At 41.6% G+C, this 18,702-nt stretch overlaps 1 protein-coding gene across 1 annotated transcript in view; it reads right to left on the bottom strand.

The window, feature by feature from the left end:
* Positions 1-13,721: 13,721 nt before the first annotated feature.
* The window catches only part of flt3 (fms related receptor tyrosine kinase 3), an 88,747-nt gene continuing 83,766 nt past the window's right edge, over positions 13,722-18,702 (bottom strand). The window contains exon 25 of the mRNA XM_067985519.1: positions 13,722-17,999. Coding sequence (XP_067841620.1) covers positions 17,853-17,999 — 147 coding nt within the window. The 3' untranslated portion in view covers positions 13,722-17,852. The remainder of the gene's footprint in view (positions 18,000-18,702) is intronic.

The raw sequence follows: 18,702 nt of genomic DNA, 5'->3' as shown, positions 1-18,702 counted from the left end.
GTGTATCTGTATCCCCGGATCCCCCTACTCCTCAACCCCATTTAGACTCTTATAGTCCAAGCTGTATGTGGCCCCCTTATTCTTCCTACCAAAATGTAATACCTCACACATCTATATTGAAATACATTTGCCAAATACATGCCCATTCTGCATGTTTATTAATGTCTTCCTGTATTTTGTCAGGGTCCTCCTCAGTATTAACTATACCCTCCAATTTGGTGTCGTCCAAAAATGTTGAAATTGTACTCACAATTCCCGAGTCCAAATCACGTATGTAAATGGTGAACAACAGTGGTCCCAGCATTGATCCTTGTGGAACACCACTTCCCACCTTTTGCCAGTCTGAGTAACTACCTTTTACCCCTACTCTCTGTTTTCTGTTTTGTAGCCAGCTTGCTATCCATTCTGCTACTCTTCCCCTGACTCCATGTGCTCCGACCTTAGTCATGCATCTACTGTGCAGTACCTCATCAAAAGCCTTATGAAAATCCCTTTTGAAATCCTGACTGTTCTTTATTATATTTTCAGTTTCTAGGTTTTTTAAAAAATTCATCTTTGAGTAAGGATTCCATTATTTTTCCCACCAATGATATTAAGCTAATTGGTCTATAGTTCCCTGGACTTGTTCTATCCCCCTTTTCAAATATAGGAATCACATTAGCTGTCCGCCAGTCCTCTGGCACTATTCCCTTTTCTAATGAATTTATATATATATATACATATATGTAATGCTGCCTCTGCTATTTTTTCCCTAACTCCTTTTGAAATGCGCAGACGCAATCCATCCGGACCAGGGGTTTTAGCCTTTCGAAGTTTGATTAGTTTAATTATCTCCCCTCTTTTTATCTTAAATGTCTTTACATCTATTTTGACCTCCTCTTCTAATGTCATGCCTGCCATATTAGTCTCCCTGGTAAATACTGAGGCAAAATAATTATTTAGTATTTCTGCCATTTTGCTGTCATTACCTGTGGATTCAATTCTCATCCCTTCAAAATTAGCTTTTTCCAATCTATTACTTTGTACTTTGTCTTACTTATGTCTTTCTCAATCATTATTTTAAACCTTTTTATGTTATGATTGCTATTGCCTAGATGTTCCTAAATAAAAATTATTTAATATTTCTGCCATTTCACTGTCATTACCTGTGAGTTTATCATGTGTATCCCTTAGTGGCCCAATCCCTATCCTGATTTTTCTTTTGTTATTTATGTGTCTGTAGAATACTTTACTATTTCTTTTTATATTCCTTGATAATTTAATTTTGTAGTTTCTTTTCCTAATTATTTAATTGTTTTTTTAACTTCTTTCCTAACCTTTTTGTATTCCCTTTTGTCATCCTCTCCTTTGTTGTCTATGTACATAGGGTATGCCTTTTTCTTTAGTTTCAATTCTGCCCTTATTTCTTTATTCATCCATGGTGTATCATTACTGGCTAGTTTGTTCTTGCTTTTTAGTGGATATATTTCTCCGGGGCTCTATTGATCATCGTTTTAAATGTTTCCCACTGCTGTTCTATTTCTTTGATTATCAGTAAATTTTTCCAGTTCATTTTCCCTAATTCCATTCTCATCCCCTGAAAATCATCTTTTTTCCAATTTATTACTTTGGCCTTTGTCTTACTTATTTCCTTCTCAATCTTTATCTTAAACCTTATTATGTTGTGATCACTATTGCTTAGATGAGGCGTTGCCGGGCCCTGAGCAAATGTACGTCAGCAAGCACAGGGGTGATGGGTGATCAGGATTTGGTGCGAATTAGGAGGTGAAAATGGCTGTATACGCCAGCTCTCCAGAGTTTCCGCTGATCCTGTAGTTACGATGTGGAGAATCCCGGTGGAAATGGTCCTCTGTAAGGAAATATAGTTTCCACACACATTCAGTAATAGTGGTTAAAAACACACAACCATGCTAACTGAGGCAAAAACAGTGAAATGGGCCTGTATGTCTGAACATGTCGCTAGACAACCACATTCCAGAATCAAGGAAGAACGATAGGTGGACCCCTAGTACTGATAAGGGAACCATCTATGAGTCCACATGTATTTTTGATATGTAACTTTTACTGTCTTCATATGATCACCTTTCTGTATTAATCAAACAGTATATGGAATATATGGTAACTAACTTGCACTTACGGGTTTTGTAAGCTTTATAAGTTTTATAAGGCCTTTTGCTTCTAAGATAATTAATATGATGGTGGAGATTGCGAACATAAACACAGCTACAGAATGTGATAGCTGTCCAAACTGCTAGATGGCCATCAGCCTTAACATAACAGGAGGCCTCAGATTTAGTGGCTTGAAAACAGGCAGGGAGTGAAAAGATAACAGGTCCAAGCCGCCGGCTTCGGCCTTGAAGAGAAGTTAGAACAAGATTAGCTGGAGGTACAGGCCCCCTGTAGTGTTGGAAGCTGGTAATTGGTCAACCAGAGGATATGACATTTTTGAGGGCCACTCAATCACCACCTGCCCACGAAATGCAGAGATAAGGAGTGGGCTGCCTCTTCTTCCTTTGTCTAAAGAAATACATGAAGCCTCATACGCCACCTCGCCCTTTAGAATGACCCCGATAGGGTAAACACCTGTATCAAAAACAGCCCCTGTGCCCGCCCCCAAAAGTACCATAAAAGAGAGATCCCTTACTAGAGTCAGGTTGTAGAGGACAGAAAAGAAGATACCTAGTGGGTAAACGAGAACAAGAGTATGTGTATGAGGGAACATGGAACGGGTCACAGCCTCTACCCAAAGGACAACGGGTTAATATAATTCTCAACTGTGCTTTGTAAACTACTACTTCAGTACTCTATTCAGTATTAATTCTTACTTGTACTAAATAAAGTCATATGGTTAATAACCATTAGAGAGTCAGTCTCAAACAATTGAATCGAGAGTCAAATTCACTACAAATTGATAAACCAGCCAGGAGACTGACACAATAACTGTTGGCTTATTTGATATAAGTGGGATCCTGGGGACTGACATGGACCAATATCGCCTCGTCAGTTAAGGAAGGGAACCTTCATGGAATGTAAGGACATTGCGACCTACCAGTAGTACAGTGACGGTTCATTAATACGGAAGAATGGCTAGCTCAACCGATTTTGAGAGAGCCTGAGATGAGAAGTTTGAGAAATTATGTGTAAGAGATTTAGTGTCATTTTTGATTAGTCTGGAAGGGGACTCATGTCAAAAGGCGACAAAATGGATTCACAGTCAAGTAACTGAGGGTAAGATTGTGCAGGAGGACGAGGAGAACATAGGAACTTGTACTGTATTAGATAAAATCTGTCAGACTTTGTGTGAAGTTGAGAGTCAAGTGAAAGAGTTAACTAAGGAGGAAAAGATCAAAGGTAATAGCTGGAAAGCAACAATGCTGCTGCTTCAGCTGCAGGAGGTGGAAAGATTTAAAATCAAACTGCAGGCAGTTCAGATTGAGAATAAAATGCTGAAAGATAAAGCACAGGAAATGAAGGAAGAACGTAGCAAGACTGAGAATGAAAGTAGAAATCCTTCAGTTTCGCAGATGTGAAACAAAAAAAGCAAAAGCTGCAGATATAGTAAATCTGAAACAAAATGCTGGAAACACCCTGCAGGTCTGGCAGCATCTGTAGAGAGAAACAGAGGAGTTGCCATTTCAGGTGTGAACCCTTTGCTGTCTGAAACATTCTGCTATAGTCATGGAAATGTGAATTATTAACTCCATGAATTACAGCGAGTTTGTCAGTGTGTTTGGGAATGTGATTGAGAAATGCCCACTGATTGTTGCTGAGGTTTGGACAGATTGCCCCTTTACAAGCGTCTGTGCCTTGGGAAAAAACTTTTGAGATTTTATATATTCCCTGCCTCGGTCACGTAAGAAAACAAATGCCCTCACAGGTATTAATTTAGAAACTTAATTTACACAATTGGTCATGCTTACATGAAGAGCTGGGGGCCCTCCTGCAGGAGATGAGGCAGAGGAGGAATGGTTGGAGCACTGGGAAAGAGGTTGTCAAAATCAGTGGCTTGTGTCCAACATAACACCAAAGCATCACTACCCAAGGTCATCCACTAACACTCTCTGTGACTGTGTCCCTCCTCAATTGCTTTGAGCCTTTGGTATCATAGATCACACCATCTTCCTCCAATGCCTTTCCTCCATCATACGGATTGGTGGGACTACTATTCCTTGATTCCTTTCTCACCTATCCAATTATAATCAGAGCATCTCTAGCAGCGACTTCTCTTGCCACCCATCCACCGTCCATATGGGAGTTCCCCAAGGATTCGTTCTTGGCTTCATCCTCTTCCTTATCTACATGCTGCCTTTTGGCAACATCATCTGCAGGCAGCTTCCACATGTACACCAATGACATCCAGATCTACCTTACCACCATCTCCTCTGTGGCTCCTGTGCTGTCAGATTGCTTGTGCGACAACCAGTCTTGCATGAGCCGCAATATCCTCCAGGTAACCATCAGGAAGACCAAAGCCATCATCTTTGCCCCCGTCACAAACTATGTACCCTAGCCACCAAGTCCATCCCCATCCCCAGCCACTGTCTCAGGCCAAACCAGAATGTTCATGACCTCAGTGTCCTTTTTGGCCTGAACTGAGCTTTGGACCTCATATGCTCTCCATCACAAAGCATACATCCATCTTCATAACATCGTGTGACTGTCCCTACTGCAGCGCTTCTGCTGCTGAAATCTCACTCGTGCCTTTGTCACCTCCAGACTCAATTACTCCAATTCTCTCCTGGCTGGCCTTCCATCTTCCACTCTTAGTTCATCCGAAACTCTGCTGTCCATATCCTACCCTGCACCAAGTTCCCACTTGCCCATCACCCTTGTCTGTGCTGATCTGCACTGTCTTCCAGTCTCCCAACACCTCAAATTTAAAATTCTCATCTTAGTTTTTAAATTCTTCCATGACCTTGTCACTCCCTATCTCTGTAACTTCCTCCAGCACTACAACCACCTCCATTCCTCTGACTTTGACTTCATGTACATCCCACCCTCCCTTTGCCCCACCTTTGGTGACCATGCCTTCAGCCACTTAGGTCCCTCGGTCTGGATTTCCCTGCCTAAATCTCTCCACCTCCCTATTCTCCTTTAACAGCCTCTTTAAAACTCAACTCTTTCACCAAGCTTTTGGTCACCCTTCCTGATATCTCTTTTGGTTCAGCTTCAATTTTTTCCCTAGGCTTCTGTTAAGTGCCTTGGGATGTTCTTTCAATTTAAAGGTGCTATATAAATGTAAGTTGTTGTTGTAGTAATACATACCATGTCCATGAACCCCCCCACCCCCATCCTCTAGCCAAAATGACTGTGCAATGGCGCAGGAGATTAAATGACATGATCAGGGCAGGTAAGGTAAAAGGAATCATTCACAGCACCCAAGACCGTACTGTTTTACTGTGTCATTTGCTCACAACATACCCTAACTATGTTCAAGCGCTTTGCCAGAGGACTATTTTAGTGCACATCAGGTACGTGCACATCTGTCACCTCCAAATAAAACTTCCAGCAAAGCCTTGAAAGCCTCATTTGGGATGTCATAGTTTGATTCCAGTACCTGTCATTACTCTTTCATGCTATACCTGCTGACATCTGAGTTGCACTGCATATCCTGCCAATCACAGGCCTTTTACATTGTCTGCATTCTTCTTACAGGAGAAAACTGTCCATAATGTAAGAGACAAGACACAGAGGGTGGACCACCCAATCTCAGGCCTCTGACCTCCAATGAGGAGGAAGCTCTCCAGCTGCTGGGGAAGCCTGGAATATCTGCAGTGGAGCTCCTCCCACCCTCCCCGCACCATGCAACCTTTGCTTCATCCACATATTCTCAGATTACTGCCATAAAGGCCTGGGGTTACAGAATGGAATGTGCAACCACTTCTGGCTTCAACAGGGTAGAGGATTGGTTGAAAAGAAGCCAGTGAAAGGGCTATTCATTGGTGCCATTAGGACCGCTGTCACACCAATCAGGAGTTATAGTGAGGCAATGCTCTTTGGTAGCAGCATGGCTGGAATGGGCACGGATTATGGTGCTGTGCCTCAGGACATCAATGCATCCAGACTCTCCTGGCAGCCGCTCCAATATTTTCACATGTAGCAGAAAGCACGCAGGGTCAGGCTGCACACCTGGTAGTGGTAGTGGACGGAAAATCCTTGTGCGGGCAAGTTTTAATCCTTTATGGGCAATATTTTGACTTCACTGATTGCTATCTGCGAGTCCAACTGTGCAAAGTAAGAGAGTTTAGGGAATATAAATAAAATACCACAGCTGGGTAAGACTAGTCTCAAGCTGGGTTTATCTCTGCCACACTGCTGTGAGGTGGCACAAAGAGGAAGCCAGGCACTTTCCTGGGGTGGACAGTAAAATCAGAAGGAAAGCTGCCTTCAGGCCACTCTCTGTTGCCTCTTGGTGGCTAGCTCAGAGCAGCAGATGCCTGGCACCAGGTAATTCACCAGGTCATTGCATGGTCCAGGGAAAGAAGGGAGAAAATTAAAGTGATTCATACCTTTACAAAAAAATAAAAAGTTACAGTTCAGTATAATTAGGCTTTTGACAAGGTCCCACATGGTAGACTGATCAGAAAAGTAAAAGCCCATGGGATCTAAGGGAACGTGGCAAGTTGGATCCAAAATTGGCTCAGTGGCAGGAAGCAAAGGGTAATGGTTGACTGAAGTTTTTGTGACCAGAAGGCTGTTTCCAGTGGGATTCCGCAGGGCTCAGTACTGGTCCCTTGCTTTTTATGGTATCTATCAATGATTTAGACTTAAATGTAGGGGGCATGATTAAGAAGTTTGCAGATGATACAAAAATTGGCCGTGTGGTCGATAGTGAGGAAGAAAGCTGTAGACTGCAGGAAGATATCAATGGACTGGTCGGGTGGGCAGAAAAGTGGCAAATGGAATTCAATCCAGAGGAGTGTGAGGTAATGCATTTGAGGAGGGCAAACAAGGCAGGGGAATACACAATAAATGGATATAGAGAAGTGTAGAGGAACAGAGGGACCTTGGAGCGCATGTCCACAGATCCCTGAAGGTAGCAGGACAGGTAGATAAGATGATTAGGAAGGCATATGGGATACTTTCCTTTATTAGCTGAGGCATAGAATGTAAGATCAGACACTAGAATATAAGAACAGACACTAGTTAGGTCACAGCTTGAGTACTGCATACAGTTCTGGTCACCACATTACAGGAAAGATGTGATTGTACCAGAGAGGGTACAGAGGAGATTGACAAGGATGTTGTCAGGACTGGAGCATCTTAGCTATGAGGAAAGATTGGATAGGCTGTGGTTGTTTTCTTTAGAGCAGAGGAGGCTGAGGGGAGATTTAATTGAGGTATATAAAATTATGAGTGGCCGAGATAGAGTGGATAGGAAGGACCTATTTTCTTTAGCAGAGAGGTCAATAACCGGGGGGCATAGATTTAAAGTAATTGGTAGAAGGATTAGCGGGGAGTTGAGGAGAATATTTTTCACCCAGAGGGTGGTGGCGATCTGGAACTCACTGCCTAAAAGGGTGATAGAGGCAGAAACCCTCAACTCATTTGAAATGTACTTGAATATGCACTTGAAGTGCACTAACCTACAAGGCTACAGACCCAGAGCTGGAAAGTGGGATTAGGCTGGATAGCTCTTTTTCAGCTGGCACAGGCACGCTGGGCCAAATGGTCTCCTTCTGTGCCATAAATTTCTATGGTTCTATGAATTACTATTAATAAGTACTGAAATTTACTTCAAAAGGTTACAGTATAGAATGTACTTCTCTATATTCCCTTCTAATATGCTTAACACTATCCATCACAAACAGATGCTTCCTTAGAACAATCTCTTACAACCCTTCCAGGTTTAACTGGTTACCAGAAACCTTAGTGAGTTCCTTCTTAGTGTTCTCACTTTCCTCCTCATGTTTCCTCATATGCTCAGACCAACTTTTTATGAGTCAGCATACCTTTACCACATCCCATTGCTGTAGTTCCCGACTGTCCTCTGCTTTTTTTAAATATCAGTTTCTAACCTGATTGTATTTAACAAGTCATTCACCAAACCTGATATCTCTAAGGAATCCTCCTGTTCCATTCCTGCGAGGCTATTCTTTTCTCTTGCATCAGTGCCTCAGCTTTCTGTCTGGATGTCAACCAGCAGTCGAGGGAGCTGCAGTGCACCTTGGTTTTCCAGTGGAGTGGATTTAAATATTAATGGAGCAGTTTTAAATATTAATGGAACAAATTTGGGAGAGGAGGGACATCCTGGGGGCAATTTTTGATCTAGTTATTGCCCTGTTTATATCTCAAAACAGAATGGTAGTGGGACCAAAATTGCCTGGATTGACCTGCTGACTTACCGCTGGTTGGCCACCCATTCCAATTTTCAGGCGGACCTCAATTCAGACAGCAAGATTTCCTGCTGGAAACTGGCCAGAAACTTGAAAATTTTGGAACATGTTGTTTCTATTACATTGCAGTTTTTTGCTACTTGGACTATTTTAAAATGCTGGTAGTGGCCGTACAATGTTTTGAACTTCATTCTTTATGGGGGTCCAATTCCAATTTGGCTAGTGGACGAGGAGGAGGAGTAGCAGTAGGAGGAAGGTGAAATGAGAACTGCAAGTGCAGGGAGACCAAATAGAAGGAGGTGTGCTCACAGGAATCCTTACCCTCCCAACAGAGCTTATAGGCTGAGGACAACATACCTGCAGTTCTCGGAGGAGCAATGCGTAAGGAAGCTGGGCTTCTCTAGGGAGGCAGTCACAGAGTTGTGTCAATCTCCTGCAATAAGATCTGGAACCAACAGTCAGAGCTAGCACAGCATTGCCTGTTGTAGTCAAGGTCACTGCATCCCTGAACTTTTCCTTCAGCTCCTTTCAGGCTGCCACAGGGGATGTCAGTAATATCGGTCAGCCTGCAGTTCATGCTTGCAAGTGACTGATGCCATGTTACAGCAAACACTTTCACCATTTTCCCCATGAACAACTTGAATCAGCAGGATGAGAGCAAGAAGCAGCAAATGTGGCCAAGAGGGGATATGAATTTGAGGGCAGTAGTAGGTGTTCAGTGTGTGAGTGCATGCAGAAGAACGTGTAGTGAAGTGTCCCATTGTGATTGAAGGAGAAGCACGGGAAGTGGTTTAGGGAAGAATCAGTTCTTCTGGAGCTAAAGTAGAGGGGTGTAGGGCCGTGCAGAAAGTGACAAAGGGATGAAGAGGAGTCTTACCTTGGCAGCCCTGGTGAGGTCATTAAATGTCTTCCTGCACTGCAGTCAGGTCCTGGGAAAAATGATGCTGGCATTGACTTGCTCAGCCACCTCTCTCCATTGCTGCTGACTAATATGATGAGGCACTCAATGCCCTTTGGAGGGGAGGGACACCTCCTTCCTACTGTTCACTTGCTCTATGAGCACCTCCGCATTGGAGAATTGGGGTCCTGAATGGGGTCATGCTCCCTGCTGCTCCAGAAATACACTTTCCACCATTGAAAAGTGCATCTCCACTTTAAATGGCTGCAGGCTACCTTTAAGTAGTCCAGCTGGACTTCCTGTCCTCCTAATCAGCAAGATGCCTCTAAGGAGTGTGATTAGCGATGGCAGCTCACCCATTCAATCAAAATGAAATCCGACCATCAAAATTGATTGGCCCTCCTGCTGACTGGATTGGGCAGGCATAGTGGATGGCCCACCCACCGCCCACCTGAATCAAAAATCAGCCTCTCTTTTTCCTGCAGATAGGCATCGTGCCCTACGGTGAGTTGGCAATGAAGCTTGACAAAAGGTTGCTATCCATGTCGTGCTAGCAGCATTCAACTAAAAGTTGGATATAGGATGCTGGAATTTTTCTATACTATGTCTTGCAGTCTTAGATTATTGGTGTTGCTTGACTGAGTGTTAAGCCGATGACCTGAAATGTGCACTAATGCCACTGTCCACTGCCTGCACTGCCTTTAAAAGACCAAGGTGACCTCCATAGTGACAGCTTTGTTAGATGTCCTTTACCGCATCTTAACGCTTGGCTCAGTCGATGGGCGAGAAATTGGGCCGTCTAGCACCTGTTGTTTCGGCGCTACGTGGCCTCCCGGAGTGCCAAGATGATGTCTTGGCTGCGCATGCACGTTTCTAGCGTGACGTGCGCCAGACGCCATCTTGTGCATGCGCAAATAACGAATGCCGGCAGCATGTAAAGTAAGGAGAAAATGCATTCAATCAGTGTGTAACGCTGATTTAAAATGATACACGCCATTTTGGGACTTAACGTTCCACTCAACGCACAGTGTTAACCATGACCATCTGAACACGTCATAGAGTGGTTGGAGGACTCCCCACCCCCCCCCCCCCCCCCACCCCGACCAGCGCTATTTAAAGGGACCATGCAGGATTTACAGGTTAGTTGCTGGATTATTGCTTCTGGCAGCTGATGCGTTTGTGACTGTTTTTGGAGGTCTCCTATACTTGAATACTAGGATGAGGGGACATCGCCTAACATTTAGAGCCAGGACGTGTGGGAGTGAAGTTAGGAAATACTTCTACACACAAAGGGTGGGAGAAGTTTGGAACACTCTTCTGCAAATGGCAGTCGATGCTAGCTTAATTGTGAATGTTAAATCTGAGATTGATAGATTTCCGTGAATCAAGGGATATAGGGCGAAGGCGGGTATATGGAGTTAGGTCACAAGTCAACCATGATCTTATTGAATGACTGTACAGGCTTGAGGGGCTAAATGCCACTGCCATTTGCTGCCTCCTGATATGTGCCACCTTCCGCTGCAAGAAAGCGGGACGTGTGTCTGGATGATGTGCCTGACATGGTTGAATAGCTGCCAGTGTGTGTGGCCTGTGAGTTGTGGATGGGCGGCTCCTTCTGTCCACCTCTTGCATCAAGGCCTCTAGTGCATCAGCACAGAACCTTGGTTCACGCACTCTCGCAGGCCTAGTACAATCTCAGATCGGCAGATTGGTGAGGTGTGGTATGCAGATTGGAGGATGTGGGATTTAGTGGTGTGCAACCTTTATTCAATGTTTTCAAATAACTCAACAGTTTGTAAACATAGGGATGGGACCTGTAGCTGTGTTTTACATGTGCGATGTCTGATCTCCATTCAGACTCCGTGCAGACAGCAGACTGTTATTTTTAGCAAATAACAGGTACCAGCTACCTTTAAGTGATTTTAAGAGACAGCCTGCCTTTAAAAGATTCGGGCTCCCCCTGCTGATGGAAAATGCGAATGTCATTGAATCATCGTGTCAAAGCAGGATTTCAATGCTTGGCTGAGGTGAGTGCTGAGGCTGGACGAATGTCTGGTCCCGCCTGCGCAGGAAGCAATGGATGCGGGTTAGTCGTGGATCGCGGTACCCACGCCCATAATGTTGCCTTATCTAATTTATCCCCCATTGTCTTTTACTCCTCATTGTACTATCCGCAATCCCCTTTTCAGGTTCATTATTTGAACATGTACTTTGAGAATTCAATAATGCCATGTCTTTCAATAAGCTTTAAACTCAAAAGCACATAATGTCTGCATCTTGCATTATCCAGATGTTGACTGCATATGTAGCAATAAGAAATATTAGTGTTCATGCTACTTAACCTTGACTATAACCTTCATAAGATCACAAGACAATTACTGACGAGGAAGGCCATATGGCCCATCTTAGTTCATCGATCCAGAGAGATCCCAACGTGCTCCTATTTTAGTATATAATTTTTTTTCAAATGATTCCAGGGTTTTTGCCTCCACTATTCTATCTGTAAGTTTATTTTGCATATTGATCACTCTTTGTGTGAAAAATTTCCTGATAGTGTTCCTAAAATGACTTTTTGCTAGTTTGAACCTAGTTCTATTCCTGCAGTTTAATTTAAAGTGTCAACTTTTTCTAAACCACACAAATCATGTTGCAAGTCTCAGTCAGCACTGTGGGATAACTACCATCTATCCCTGTAGCTTTATTTGTTTTGAGCTCACTTAAGTTGTCAAGGACTTCCAGCTCATTTATGATAAAGTAACTGGTTTTACTCGGAATACATTTGTCTGGAAAGGACACATTGCTGATATGTTCTGAAAAGCTGCAGAAAGTATTCATTCAGAATATGTACTATTTTATGCTCATCCTCAGTTTCAAGGCTATTTACATCTTTTATGATTGTTACCTCTGAGTGTCCTCTTGCTATTGTAGTATTAAAAGATATATTTTTTTCACTGTTGTGCTTTTTTTCCAGGCTTTTTTTGTTCCCCCGACCAATCTTTAAAGATGTTTCTGCATTTTGTTACATTTGGCCCATTGAGACATTTCTCTTTTCTCCTGGCAGGATTTGTACTGACCATTGTAATTTGCTTGTTAATCCATTTAGGGTCACGTTTGCTTATTCTGAGGTTGTTAGGAATGTATTTGTCCTGCATGGTCAACATTATAAGGAATAATTTCCGTACGGTTCTCTCAATTTCCCACCATAACTTTGGTGGAAGATCGGGGAGACCCTAGTTTCAACCATTTACACCATTTCTTTGGGGGTCACACCAATCTTCCAACAGAGAAAGGTGTTCCACTGTCTTCTACTGAAACAACTTGTTAAACAACTTCCCCCCAGTTTATTTGCTTTTGTCAACCCCACAATTCATCAAATGTAGCCTTTTTAAAGTTATGTACTTAGATCCTGGTCATAGGTATTTCTGACTTCCAGATCATGTTAAACATTATTACTCTGTGGTCACTGTCCCCAGGATTGCTTCGACTTCCATTTTTACCATTATTCCATATCCTTTTCAACTTTTCCATTATGATCAGCACTTGTGCTGCACCTTGACACCACATGTGTCTTTTATCACAAGTGAACATGGTGCTCAGCTGCTTGAAGTGGCTGACTTACTCTAAATCAGTTGTATGATACTTGTCTTTGGGGGAATGCAGATAAATTTATGGTTTGTTTCCTTAGAATTTATTTTCATACCAAATTGCTTAGTGGTTTCATGGATTCCAACAATTAGATATTTTCCTATAAGTTCCCTGGGCTGGTACAGTTAAGTGCAAATATAAAACCTTTAAAAAAAAAATAAGGCTTTTCATAAAACTGTGAAGATGGTAGGCTTGTTATAGACAGACACAGATTCGAGTCCTGCTTTGCTCAGTTCCCGACTTGAGCCATGTCAAATGGGAAGTCACAAAGTGGAAGATGCAAAATCTCCCAGCAGGGCAAGAGACCACTGGAAGTGAGTGTCATGCATGGGTGATGTCTGGTGCCTCTAAGCAGCTGGCTACTGGGGCATTATTGCCAAAAAACAGATAGCTACATGGGCGACCTGAGGGCAAGCTGTTCACCGTCCTCTCAGTCGTGGAGGTGTCATGAAGGAAATGGCCCTCAACTTATCTTCAGTATCTTGATGCCTTGTTCAAAATGGTGGCATTACTGTCTGCTTACAGCAAAATGGTTCATTAGAATACAATTTACATATCATACTTGCAGTACTTAGCACTGAGGCACTTGGATATAAAATCAGATCACAGGCTGCAAGTGTGCTTTTAGTACACTTGGTGCCAAAATTGTACTGATGTAAATGACAGTATAAAAGAAAGGTGTATTTATACATGTGCTAACCAATTCATTGAATATTAATAACCCAAAGGAGTTTACTTTCTCTGAAGATTATGAATAAAACAACTGCATTTTACAACAGTGACAAGAGGTTTGAAGTTTAACTTCAAATTTTATTCAAATGCAATAAAAAGAGAAGTACACTAGCAAAAAATACAGCTTTCAGTATCACCTCATTAGTATAAATATTATCCATAACAATATAGGAATATGGAAATAAAAGTCATAAAAAGCTATTTCTCTAATATATAGTAGCAGTATAACATATGTTGTAGCATTCTAATAATTCTTGTAGCTATAATATGTAAATAAGTATACTTTTTTACATTTTCAAAATGAGTGCCCATCAAGCTGAGGGACGATTGTTTGAGAAATTATTTCCCCATTGCACAGTCAGTGATAACAGCATAAAGCACTCCAAGATTAAGTATGGCACAGATCAGCTGCAATGCAGATCTCTCTCTACATTATTCCAACAAAACACTCCTTCTACTTCAGTTTCCACAGTGTGCCGTGCACCATTCGCGGCCAAAAGGGCAGCTAAGCATCCGGCTCACAGGCCTCTGCTTATGCCACACGCTAACCAGCTGTTAAGAGGTGCACGGAAGCAGCATAGGTTTGCTTACCCTCTAATTTCCTTCCCCTTTCTATACAGGAGTATCTGAGTTACAATCTCCACTATCCCTCCACAGGCTGATAAAAATTGAGAACTTGCCATGTAGTTCAAATATAAAGGGGCACACGTTAAAAATGCGGAAGTTAACAGTAAGGGAAGCCAGACCGAACTTCTTTTATACTAAGGGTAAAAGACTAGTGGAACGAGGCTACCAGGAAAGGTAATTGAAACAAACTGTACAAATGGGGTCAAGGGACAATTCTGGAAAGGGAAGGAAGGATTGAAGGATGCAGTGAGAAAGCAGGTAGGTGGAGTTCAGATCTATCAAAAAAGGACAAACATTTTGAACCTGATAGTCTTTTCCTCTTTCTAAAAATACTTATTTTTTATGTAGGGGAACCAGATGTATAAACCTGAGTCCATCCATGCAGCATTGTGGTGTTGCTCAGCAATGTACTTCAATCCCAACTGCAGAGAGACCCCCGACTTGTAACAATTTGCCATTTCCAATTTTTTCAAATCCTTCAGAATGAATAAATTAGGGATCAGTTTGGTAAAATATTGGGCTGCGCAGACTTATTTTATTTAGACCACTGCACATTCAACCCAAAAATGTTTTCATTGTGTCTGCCTTGGCTACATTTATTTATGTGCCATATTGTCACCCTGTAACTGAGCATGCTTAATGAGCACTGGTGATACATGCTACATACACGACTGGAATGGCTAAGTGGTTCCTGAGAACAGTGAAGTCATTGTCAGCCAGTACTATAAATACAATCTTAACCAATATAAAAATATAGAAGCATAAATCCAAAAATTAAGACTATTGATAAATATGTTTTGCAGCAATTTGTAACTAAGCATGTATTAGGCCCACTTCTGAGAAATACTATATGCTGGAGTAGATGCACTGATACAATGCTCATTAGAAGATATAAATAGCTTGTCCCAAATCCCACAACAGAATGGAAAGTAATTGTTGCAAGAGCAGCATGGTGATGATGTGTACTGATCCCATGGAATGACAGATTGCTGTTTCACCCACTTGATTCCCCTCACAGTACATTCCTGATATTAGCTATGTCATTAGAGAAAGGTGCTGACTGACAACCAGCTTTTTCCCTGCAAGGAAAATGGGAAAATTAGGTGGGAAATCACTTTGAGCCCCTACTACTTCTAGTGGCTCACCCAATAGCAAAGACCTGGTCACCTGGCTGCCCTCTCAGCTGGGTAACTGTCCATTGTGTGGGAAGAGATAAAAAAAGGTGAAAAAAGTTTAAAATTGCATTTTGAGAAAGTAGCCATCAACCTTAATTGATCAATATGATTTATCTTGATTATCAAAGACTTGAAATATCTGCATTGTGCTTTTCCCAACACTGCAGTATAATCTCAGAAAGCTTGCAAAATGAGCAGCATTCCATCCGAGGATCACACTTTAAAGAGAATTACATTACAGCAGCTCTGAATGTAATCATGTGAATGAACCTGTTGCCCCCACAACTCAGTCATCAAACTGTTCTTGGCTGAATTTTGTTTTCTACAAATAGACTGGAGATGAAAAGCTAATCTAAAATATAGATCTAATCCCAATATTCTAAACCAGGCACAGAATAATTTTTTAAAAATTCTGCTGAATAGAATGTCTCTCAAGCATTTCAGATCATTTGTAAAATAGCCACAAGTGCAATCTTATTAAAAGCAAATATTACTGGAGCCAGTCAATAACTCTGCTTTAACCAGGTTTTGAATATTTTAGAACGTCTGCTTGTATACTTGCCAACTAAACTGTTTAAGCTTATCAAGCCAGTCTGGCTGCTAAAAGGCCACATTTCTGACTGATTTCAACAATAATATCCTACTGTATGGCACAGGTCAATTGTTGGAAACACAAGAAGCTGATATGATGGTGGAGTTCCATGCCATGCCAATTCCTGGAATAGTGGAACATAGGTTCTTGTATGTGATTCACCAAATGGCAGGTTTCTGACCTGTCATGCTGTCAGAAGGAAGTGCCAAATATCTGTCAGCCCTTTTCACAGATAGAGTGGGGAAATTTGAAGGGCTAGTCTCCCTGGACCATACTTATACACTTCCTAGAATTTGGCTCAGATGGCATTGGGAGAGATTGAGGTTTGTCACCTGCCCATCCTCTAAGGAATTATGTGTGGAAGGGAGGAAAAAATACATCAAATGGGGCAGGTACAAGAACCTGTATGGCATCTAGTTTTGACAGTCCACATTTTCTTCATATTAGTCATATTTTAGCATTTTTAAAAATGTATACTCTATACGGTAAAGTGAAAAATGTTCAGGTTACTTTGCTTATAACAAATGTTGCTATGACATAAGAACACAAGAGAGCAGTTTACCAAATCCATTCCACAGAACATGCACAATCTTCTCTATTATGCACTTTACCCAATCCATTTAATCACGAAGGAAAGATAATGAAAAGTTGTTCTATGCTCCCGACTAGAATTCTCATTCTTATCTCATGTTCAAATCCTTCCATGGCCTCACCTCTCCCTATCTCTGTAACCTCCTCCAGCCCTACAACCTTGCGAGAACTCTGCGTTCCTCCAACTCTGGCCTCTTGTGCATTCCCCACTCCCTTCGCCTCATCATTGGTGGCCGTGCCTTCAGCCATTTAGGCCCTAAAGTCTAGAATTCCCTCCCTAAATCTCTCCGCCTTTCCAGCTCTCTCTCCTCCTTTAAGTTGCTCCTTAAACCCTACCTCTTTGATCAAGCTTTTGGTCATTTATCCTAATGTCTTCTTCTTTGGCTCAGTGTCAATTTTTGTCTGATAACGCTCTCATGAAGTGGCTTGGGATGCTTTACTACGCTAAAGGCACTATATAAATGAAAGTTATTGTAGTAAATCAAGTAAAACTTCCTAATACCTATCTAATCTTACATCCTACATTATATAAACAAAACCAACAGTGACATTTCTTTATAATGTGCAATTCTTTGTATTGATATTTCCATAATCTCAGTGACTTAGGAACCATTATGTTTCATGCAGCATATGATTATCTCTATCTGTGTCTATCCACATATCCTTTAATCCCATTACTAACCAGATATTTATTCAGCTCCTCTTGTTTTCATTCGTTAACTGCTTTAGATGAAGGCCTATTTCACATAACCATCATCCTGTGTGTACTGGGGGTGGGTAAGGGAGAGGGTGGGGCATTCCTCCTAATCTCAATTGTTACTCGAGACTTGTTCATTTTATCAGTGTCCTCTAGTTCTGTACTCACAGTACAAGTTAGTATGCTGATTGCTTCTACGTAATTCATTTTAAAAAGCTGGCTCATTATCACTCCCATTTTTTCATTATAATTTCCATCACCTTTGAGGTTTTAACTGTCATGAATTAATTTCAACATGTCTTAATTTCTGTATGATTTTTAAATCTACCATTTTTCAATACTTGGTTTAATACAAAGAGGAAAATGTAAATTTGTGAGATTCCAGTCTTTCAGAAACGACTGATCTACAACACAAGAAAAATCAAACGGTTTCAACAGTTGCAGCCTTCTTTATGTTAGCAGCTTAGAGTTTGATTGATTGATTAGTTTAGTGATAAAAAGGAAACATTCAGGGTCAAGTGAAGCCACCTGTGTCTTGCTGGTCAGTTCAGCAGAAAAGTTATATTTGTTCATCTTCATCCATTGGACTGTTTTCATTCAGTGACGACGTGGCACTTGCAGACTGGATGCGGGTACACTCCTGAGAACTAATAGGTAGGTTTTTATAGTTTGAATTGTATTTGCACACCTTTATGTTATGGTAAAGCTGAATAAAAACAAAATAAAACAATAAATTAGTGGAAAAGTACATTTTCAATAGATCTGTCATGTGTAGGACTGGATCTTACAATATGGATTTTTGTAAAACTCCTAGTGATAATTTAGAAATATTAAAAAAATATTGGCCCACCAGCAAAAGTGAAAAACACAACAAATAATAACAGGATAAAGTAACATATGAATCAGCACAAATCACAAGTTCAAACTGAATTAAATAAGTGAGATAATAATTAATCCATTTGGGAGATAATCAAGGCAATTTAATAACAGCACGTTTTTAGATCTGGACCTAATAATGTCACTTTTCCCTCTGAGTCAAGTGCCCCTGCAGGGCTTGAGCACATAACCTAGACTGACATTTCAGTACAGTATTGAGGGAGTGTTACATTGTTGGAGGTCCCATTTTTCAGATCAGATGTTAAGCCAAGGCCCCATCTGCCTACTCTGATGGACATAAAAGATCCCATGGCAATATCTGAAAAAGAGCAGAGGCGTTCTCCTGGTGTCCTGGCCAATATTTATTCCTCAACCAACATCATTTGAAAACCAATCAACTAGTCACTTAGTTACTGTTTGTGGGACCTTGCTGTGCACAAATTGGCTGCCACATTTGTCTACATAATAACAGTGACTACACTGTTGTTAGGGATGGGCAATAAATGCTGGCCTTGCCAGCGACGCCCACATCC

Source organism: Heptranchias perlo, chromosome 6, assembly GCF_035084215.1.
Source record: "Heptranchias perlo isolate sHepPer1 chromosome 6, sHepPer1.hap1, whole genome shotgun sequence".
In the NCBI taxonomy this organism is placed as follows: domain Eukaryota; kingdom Metazoa; phylum Chordata; class Chondrichthyes; order Hexanchiformes; family Hexanchidae; genus Heptranchias; species Heptranchias perlo.
The sequence above is the reverse complement of the archived record's forward strand: the minus strand, read 5'-3'. Positions and strand labels throughout refer to the sequence as shown.